The sequence below is a fragment of the Rhinoraja longicauda genome, chromosome 35 (assembly GCF_053455715.1).
Source record: "Rhinoraja longicauda isolate Sanriku21f chromosome 35, sRhiLon1.1, whole genome shotgun sequence".
Classification (NCBI taxonomy): domain Eukaryota; kingdom Metazoa; phylum Chordata; class Chondrichthyes; order Rajiformes; family Arhynchobatidae; genus Rhinoraja; species Rhinoraja longicauda.
The window spans coordinates 6,379,465-6,388,321 of record NC_135987.1 but is presented as its reverse complement, the minus strand read 5'-3'; the positions used below and the strand labels follow the sequence as shown (position 1 = coordinate 6,388,321).

Here is an 8,857-nt window from a genome sequence, read left to right as displayed (position 1 = left end):
AATACTGGAGTAACTCAGGAGGTCAGGCAGCATCTCAGGAGAGAAGGAATGGGTGACGTTTCGGGTCCAGACCCTTCTTCGGACTGCCGGTGCTGCGGTCCTCCGGCACTACGGGGGCACTGCCGTGTTCCGGCCCGGAGGGGGCACTGCCGTCCTCCGGCCCGGCGGGGGCACTGCCGTCCTCCGGCCCGGCGGGGGCACTGCCGTCCTCCGGCCCGGCGGGGGCACTGCCGTCCTCCGGCCCGGTGGGGGCGCTGCGGGAGGACGGCGCCAATGCCCGGCGAGAGATCTCCCTCCCTCCCTTCCCCTCCCCTCCCCTTCCATCGGGCGCTGCTCTGTCTGTTGTTCGCCTTCTCGCTCGGGATCTCCGTCCGTTCTTTGCTGGTGCCGCGGGACTCAGCAGCGAGGACGAGGCGGTGGTGATGGCAGAGCAGAGCGGAGAAGGCCGGGGATGGAGCGAGGCTCAGCTGAGGAACTACACCTTCGCCACCAAGGCCATCCCCAGGATGTCCCACAGCGATCCACGGGTCGATGCCTTGATAGACAACGAGGTAACAAAAGCAAAGCAGGAACCGGGGCAAGGCTGCGGACCCTGCCCCGCACCACACGGCCACTGTCTGGGGGATGGAGGGTGGTGAGAGAGAGGGAAGGGGGATGGAGGGTGGAGAGAGAGAGAGAGAGAGGTGCGCAGGGAAGATGAGAGGGAGAAGGGAAAGGCTGGCGATCCTCAATGGAAAGTGTGTAGGAAAGAACTGCAGATGCTGGTTCACACTGAAGATAGACACAAAATGTTGGAGAAACTCAGCAGGTCAGGCATCATCTCTGAAGAGAAGGAATGGGTCACGTTTCTGGGCGAGACCCTTCTTGAGGGAAGTTTCCCTCTCCCCTGACTCGCAGTCTGAAGGGTCTCGACCCAAAACGCCACCCATACCTTCTCTCCTCCAGAGATGCTGCCTGTCCAGCTAAGTTACTCCAGCATTTTGTGTCTATCTTCAGTCCTGATGGAAAGGTTTAGTTTAGTTTATTTATTGTCCCATGTACCGAGGTACAGTGAAAAGCTTTCTTATTGTGTGCTAACCAGTCAGCGGAAAGACAATACGTGATTACTATGGAGCCACCCACGGTGTATAGATACATGATAGCGTGAATAACGTTTAGCGCAAGATAAAGTCCAGTAAAATTCGATCAAAAATAGTCCGAGAGTCTTCAATGAGGTAGATAACAGTTCAGGGGCTCTCTCTAGTCGTTGGTAGATGGTTCAGTTACCTGATAACATCCAGGAAGAAACTGTTTTTGAATCTGGAGGTGTGCGTTTTTCACACTTCTGCACCTTTTGCCCAATGGGAGAGAAGAGAAGAGGGAGTGGCCAGGGTGCCACTCGTCCTTGATCATGCTGGTGGCCTTGCCGAGGCAACTTGAGGTGTAAATCGAGTCAATGGAAGGGAGTAGGAAGTCAAGTCAATTTTATTTGTATAGCACATTTAAAAACAACCCATGTTGACCAAAGTGCTGTACATCAGTTCAGGTACTAAGAAACGAACATACAATGTCACACAAACATAACAGCACATACATAAACAGTTCACAACTGAAGTTGATGGCTTGGAACTGCAGATGCTGGATGACAATGAAAATAGAAGGAATTGGTGACGTTTTGGGTCGAGACTTGGGTGGAGTCAGTCTGAAGAAGCGTCTCGACCCGAAACATCACCCATTCCTTCTATCCGGAGATCAGGCCTGTTCCGCTGAGTTACTCCAACATTATATGTCTATCTTCAATGGAAGGAAGGTTGGTTTGTGTGCTGCTCTGGTCTGCGTCCCCGATTCTCTGCAATTGTTTGCGGTCTTGGATGGAGCTGTTCCCAAACCTTGCTGTGATTTCTTCGGAGCACTCTTCCTGATCTGGCATGTACTTAAAAACAACTGCCTCACGACTCGGAAAACATTTATCCATCAACTAACATTGCCAGTGCACGTCATCCATGTTGTTCAAGTGACGTCAGCTGGTTATTGTTTCTACATTACCACGGGGAATACTGCAAACTACTGGAAAACCACCCCACCCACCCCCCAAAAAAAATCAGATGCCGGAAATCAAATGAAATAGAAAATGATGGAAATGGTTAGGTAGTATCTGTGGAAAGAGGAACAGTTAACATTTTGGGTTAGTAAATGTAATGCAGAATGCAGTGTTCCAGCATTTACTGATTATATTGCCAAAGCACTTCATTCAATGTAAATGATATGGGCTTTCCTCAGGTCACGAAAGATGCATTTATATACTTTTAATCTGAAACAATATCAAATTTTAAACAGTGAATTTTGGATACATATGTTAACTTCGCAAGTGTTGCTGTTTTACATGCAATAGGATCACACAAACACCACAAATCAAATTACCAATCACATTCAGAACACAAAGTTCTGGACGAACTCAGCAGATCAGGCAACATCGGTGGGGGGAATTGAACAGACGACATTTTGGGTTGGGACACTTCTTCAGACTGATTGAAGTTGGGATTGGACACAGTGATAGGAAGGAACTGCAGGTGCTGGTTTAAACCGAGGATAGACACAGAATGCTGGGGTAACTCAGTGGGACAGGCAGCATCTCTGGAGAGAAGGAATGGGTGATATTTTGGCTCAAGACCCTTCTTCGGACAAAGTAGCCTGGCAAGAGATAGGTGGATGCAGGTGGAGGGGGTCAGAGGTCAGGGTTGGAAGATGATAGGAGAAGTGTATGCATACTCTTTGGGAGGGTAAGGGAAAGAGCGGGAGTATTACTTGAATACCTCTCTTCCACCATGCACTCACATTCCTCCCTCAAGCTTTACGTCCCTTTGTCTCCTTTTCACCTCTGGCCTTTGTCACTTACTTCACCCATCTGGCATTCAAACCCCCCTGATCCGTATCCACCTATCACTTGCCGGGCTTTGTCTTGCCCCCAACTCTCTATTCCAGCTTTTCCTCACTATGTCAATCAGACTGAAAATGGGTCCTGACCCGAGCGTCATCTGTCCATTCCCTCCACACCTACTGAATTCCTCCGGCACTTCTGTTTTGCTCCAGATTTCATCATCTACTTTCCTGTGTCACCAAATGCATTGTTTTTGCTGATAAATGGGAGGAATGTTAACTAGAACACAAACTCCTTCACCTCACGTGGTTATTGTCAATTGACACTCTTGCGTCATTACTATTCATATCAACCACTGGAATAAACAGCCATGGCCTTGTTTTATTCAAAGAATGAAGAGATGAGAAACAAAACTCACCCAAAAAAGTGATTGCCGGTGATTTCCTTGCCACCACTACAACCCCCATCCCCAGCTTACTTACCTAATATGGAAATCTTTGATCGAACTTTGCTGGCTTTACCTTGCACTAAATGTTATTCCCATATCACATATCTGTACACTGTGAATGGCCCCATTGTAATCATGTATTGTCTTTCCACTGGCTGGTTAGCACGCAACAAAAGCTTTTCACTGTACCTCAGTATACGTGACAATAAACTAAACTAAAAAGTGGTCTAGGTTTGGCCTGTAGCCTGTGTTGTTAGCCTGTTTCTGCCACATTAGAGCAATTATCACATTATCATATCATATCATATCATATATATACAGCCGGAAACAGGCCTTTTCGGCCCACCAAGTCCGTGCTGCCCAGCAATCCCCGTACATTAACACTATCCTACACCCACTAGGGACAATTTTTACATTTACCCAGCCAATTAACCTACATACCTGTACGTCTATTATCCTTGCAGCTTAGTTTTCATTGTGATTTATGATCCACCACTGTCAAAATCCCAGTGAAATTGATTTTTGTTGTACAAGGGCAAGGTTGAATTCTGATTTGAAACCCTCTTATTGTGAATAGTCTTGAAATCTTCAATGAAGAATAATCAGATCTGAGACTTTGGCATTTTAAATGCTCAGGGGTTGTTTTTCTCTTGCAAGGAAAATGGGAGAATATAAAAGAGAAGACATTAGTAGAGAGTAAAGTTACTCTTAAAAGGGAAACATGGAAAATAAACTCACTGGGGAAATTAGATCCATCAGTGTAAAGAGAGCAGGTAGAAAGTTCACAAGACTGTGAGAAACAACATTGGAACAAAAACACCGAAATGTATTTAACCGCAAAGAATTTGAGAGATGAAGATACGGACACATTTTTGTTGTTTGCTGTACAAATGTAAATGCATTTAACAACAGAAATGCACAGAATTGGTTAGTGCTTACTATAGCATTGATAAATTGTTTACAATCCGGAGAATCGGCTTTGTGTAAAAACAAAAGATAGACACAAAATGCTGGAGTAACTCAGCAGGACAGGTAGCATCTCTGGAGAAAAGGAATGGGTGGCGTTTCGGGTCGAAACCCTTCAGAATAAAACAAGCTGTCAGCCAAAGGAAGGTATTCAGTGGGGTCTGGTTCTTGAATTTTGCTGTTAATGTATAAAAGTTACGGGGTGTGGGATGCAGAATAAACATATGGTTACGTTCCTTCCGAACCGAAAGGTTACTGATTGACTAATTTATTGCCGAGTATTGAAGTTGATCAAGTTAATGACATGCGTCACCATTGGAAAAGTCGTCCTCTGTTCCCAACTATTTTGGCAGCAATGCAGGAATGTTCCAGTCATCTGAAAGAGAGCAATACGCTCTTCGTTTCTCTTAACTGACAGCAAGAAAAACCACAAGACAACTTCTGTATGCTTGATCTATGTCTTGTTCACCTAATTGTTCTTGCTTCATTGTCTCTGGCATTTAGGCTTTATTCGCTTCTTAATTTTAATTAAGAATTAAGGGTCTGAAGAAGGGTCTCGACCGGAAATGTCACCCATTCCTTCACTCCTGAGATGCTGCCTGACCTGCTGAGTTACTCCAGCATTTTGTGAAATAAATACTCGTAATTTTAATTTATATTTTGGCTTCGCAGTGAAAGTTCTGTAAGTCACGGTTAAAGGAAATATCAAAAACATGATAATAATAATAATAATAAGCATTTATTTTATATAGCGCCTTATCGGGTGCTCAAAGCGCTTTACAAAAACAATCAACATAAAAACAAACAGACAAACTATCCTAACGGAAAAGCGGCGAATAAACAACGCCAGCGTCCTCTCACGTCAGGGTCCGGCAGTAGACAACAAAAAAGCACAGGACACACAGATACAATTTTTACACAAACAGCCATCACAGCGATTGCTCTAGGCATACCCTCACTGTGATGGAAGGCAAAGAAAAGTCTTATCTCCTCCTCATTCTTCTCCCGTGGTGCCACGAGGTGATCGAGGCTCCCAACTTTTTGAAGCCCCCACCGGGCGATGGAAAGTCCCAGGGCCGAGCCGAGCAGGCCGATGAAAGTCCTGAGCCCCCACTGGGCGATGGAAAGTCCCAGGGTCGAGCCGAGCAGGCCGATGAAAGTCCTGAGCCCCCACCGGGCGATGGAAAGTGCTGCGGCCGGGCCACGCAGGGCGATGAAGGGCCTGCGAGCGGGTCGATCGTACCTCGCGCTTCGGGGCGGTCGAAGCTGCTACGGCTGGAGCTTCCAAAAACCGGTCGCCAGCCAGGGACCTGCGAACTCCCGATGTTGCGGTCTGCAGGGCCCACGGCCGAAGCCTCCGAGATGGTAAGTCCAGGCCCTGCGACCGGAGTCTTCAAGGTCGATCCCAGCTGGAGGCCGCCGACTCCACGATGTTAGGCCGTAGCGCGAATGGAGATACGACACGGTAAAGGTCGCATCTCCGTTGAGGAAGAGATTAGAAAAAAGGTTTCCCCCAACCCCCCCACCACCCCCCCACATACACAGAGTTAAAAATAGAACAAAACGTACATTAAACGATGACAATAGACAAAAAACAAAAAAAAGACAGAGAGACTGCAGCGAAGATAGACACAAAAAGGTGGAGTAACTCAGCGGGTCAGGCAGCATCTCTGGAGAAAAAGAATCGGTGACTTTTCAGGTCAAGACCCTTCTTCAGACTGAGAGACAGGAGAGAGGGAAACTAGAGGTATGAAAAGGTTCAGAACAAATCAGAACCTGCACCGATGACCATGGAAGGGGGGGACCTCTATGGTCTATTGTTGGCTGTGGAAGAAGTGGTAACAAGGGATATATGGAGGCGAACAGGGGAACTGCAAGACAACTGGGGGAGGGGCAGAGACTGAAGAAAAGGAATAGATAACGTTTTGGGTCGAAGCGCTTCTGCAGACTGAGAGTCGGGAGATCACACCCTAGTCGTCCTGCCAGTTCCTCTCGTTTCCCCTTGACTCTCAGTCTGAAGAAGGGTGTCGACCCGAAACGTCACCTATTCCTTTCCTCCAGAGATGCTGCCTGAATGACTTCAGCACCATGTGTCTGCCTTCGGTAAAAAACCTATAATGCCTTACATTCGTCTCCTGGGTGGCTCTTGAACCCACTCCCTGTGTTTCAGAGGCATGATCGTGACAACAGCGCTACAGTGACAATATGTCCTGCCAAATAATTTGCTGTGTCACCGTATCTCTCTTAGCAGGCATCATGCCTTGGAAACAAAGAGAAAAGATTCAAGAGCTACCCAAGAGACTACCAAGTTGGAGTCTCATTCTACTTGAACTCCACTGTTCCTCAGCCTTAATACTTTGATATTGTGCTTGCCATTGAATCTGTAGGTTGTGGATTCAAACCCCGTACTTATATTGAGGGATAACACATACAATATTGTGAGTGCTGCACTGCCAGAGACGCTGTCGTTTGGCTAATATGTTTCAATGAAGATGTTAAACTGAGGCCACACAAAAAAAAGGGTCTCTAATTTCTGGAAAACCAATAGAGTTAATTCTTTTCATTGAGGGCATGAAGTCCGTAATGTTACCTCACTTTTTATTTGAGTTGTCTGCAGTTCCATCCATTTGCAATTTTAGTTCTCGATTTGCTTGTGTAATGTGGGCTTATAGAGGCTTCAATAACCTTTTGAGGGAATTTTATTTCGCAGAAAGAGTACCAGTGGCCTTGACTGTAATTGTTTGCAATTTTGTCAGCCGTGGCTCAATGTTAACGTAATTGGCTCCAAGTCAGAATACATAGAAGAGTACAGCACGGGAACAGCCCGCTTTGGCCCACAATGTTGGCGCCAAACATGATGCCATGTTAAACTGATCTCGTCTGTACGTGATCCTTATCCCTCTATTCCCTGTACTTCCAAGTGCCTATCTGCAAGCCTCTTAAACACCACAATCACATCTGCCTCCACTGCTACCCCTGGCAATGCGTTCCAGGCCCCCATTATTCTCTGTTTAAAAAAAAACGACCCGCACAACTCCATTAAGCTTTCTCCCTCTCACCTGATAACTATCGGTAGAGTTGCTGCCTTACAGCGAATGCAGCGCCGGAGACTCAGGTTCGATCCTGACCACGGGTGCTGTCTGTACGGAGTTTGTACATTCTCCCCGTGACCTGCGTGGGTTTTCTCCGAGATCTTCGGTTTCCTCCCACACTCCAAAGACGTACAGGTATGTAGGTTAATTGGCTGGGTAAAATGTACAAATTGTCCCTAGTGTGTGTAGGATAGTGTTAATGTGCGGGGATCGCTGGGCGGTGCGGACACGGTGGGCCGAAGGGCCTGTTTCCGCGCTGTATCTCTAAATCTAAAAAAAAATCTAAAATCTATGCACTCTAGCATTGGATATTTCCACCCTGGGGAAAAAGATTCTGACTGTTTACTCCATCTATACCTCTTATAATGACATATGCCTCTATCAAGGCTTCCCTCAACCTCCGACATTCCAGAAAATGTTACTTGTTTAAGCCTCACTCTGGAGACGTTGCTCCACGACTTGGATGAACACTTCATTTACACTGAAGAAGTGGTGCTCTGGAAGTCAGTTTTTAAGAGAAGATATTACACTGCATATTTTCTTTAAGGTTAATACAAATGATCACACGGCTGTATTCTGAGAAGTGAAGGGAAGTTCTTTTAGTATCCTACGCTACATTTATCTTTCCATTAATATAAATCTGGTCTTTATCTCTTGGCTGTTTGAAGGAGCCTGCTTTGTGACATGACTCTTGTTTCCTATATTACAATAATGGGGGCATTTCAGGTGCACTAAATAGATGTGTGTCCTCTTAAGCTTAGGGGGAATGCTTTAAGTCTATGAATCTATCTTTCATACTCTGAACTATCCCCTGATAAACAGCTGAGTGTGTGTTCTTGCCACCTACTCCAATGCTTCGGGAGATTATCAGAACAAAACTCGGCATCGAAGTTTGCCGATGTTCTGGAAATACCTTTGAGCTTCTAGCTTCTGAAAATTAATCAATCTCCAATACCGTACGCAATGGAGATGGAAAATTACAAGCCTGTTTCTCAGAACAGTATTTCTTTTTCTTTAATCTGGAACATTATTGAAGTTGATAAAGTGGGCTGCTCATCAGAATTACGGGTATTCGGTCCAAATATAGTTGGCAGCCATTAACATGAAACATTGCCGGTTACGCTATTGAACTAGGAACTGCAACCGCAAAAATTATTAATTTGGCAATTTCTGAAATTAAATTTTGTAAATTTAGGGCCACAGGGCCCTATCTGTTTATCTTTTTAGTAGTATTAGTGCATTATGCCAGAGGCATTTGTGTCAAAATATACGCTGCAAGACTTTGCCAAGCACTTGTTAGTTTTTGTGTTAAATGTAAATTATAATTCTGTTTTATCCAAAGTTCATGAGAAATGGGTGTCTCAGCAGTGATTTGCTATCACAATGCTGCAGCTTTAATAAAGCATGTTTATGCTTCTACACTTGTACATTATTAATGTGATCCTAAATTAAAACCTGATGCCAAATAGCACAATTGATCTAATTCATGACTCC

General features: G+C 45.5%; 1 protein-coding gene across 1 annotated transcript in view; it reads left to right on the top strand.

Moving 5' to 3' along the window:
- The first annotated feature begins 275 nt into the window (after positions 1–275).
- Positions 276–8,857, top strand: part of hif1an (hypoxia inducible factor 1 subunit alpha inhibitor) — a 38,198-nt gene continuing 29,616 nt past the window's right edge. The window contains exon 1 of the mRNA XM_078428362.1: positions 276–551. Coding sequence (XP_078284488.1) covers positions 423–551 — 129 coding nt within the window. The 5' untranslated portion in view covers positions 276–422. The remainder of the gene's footprint in view (positions 552–8,857) is intronic.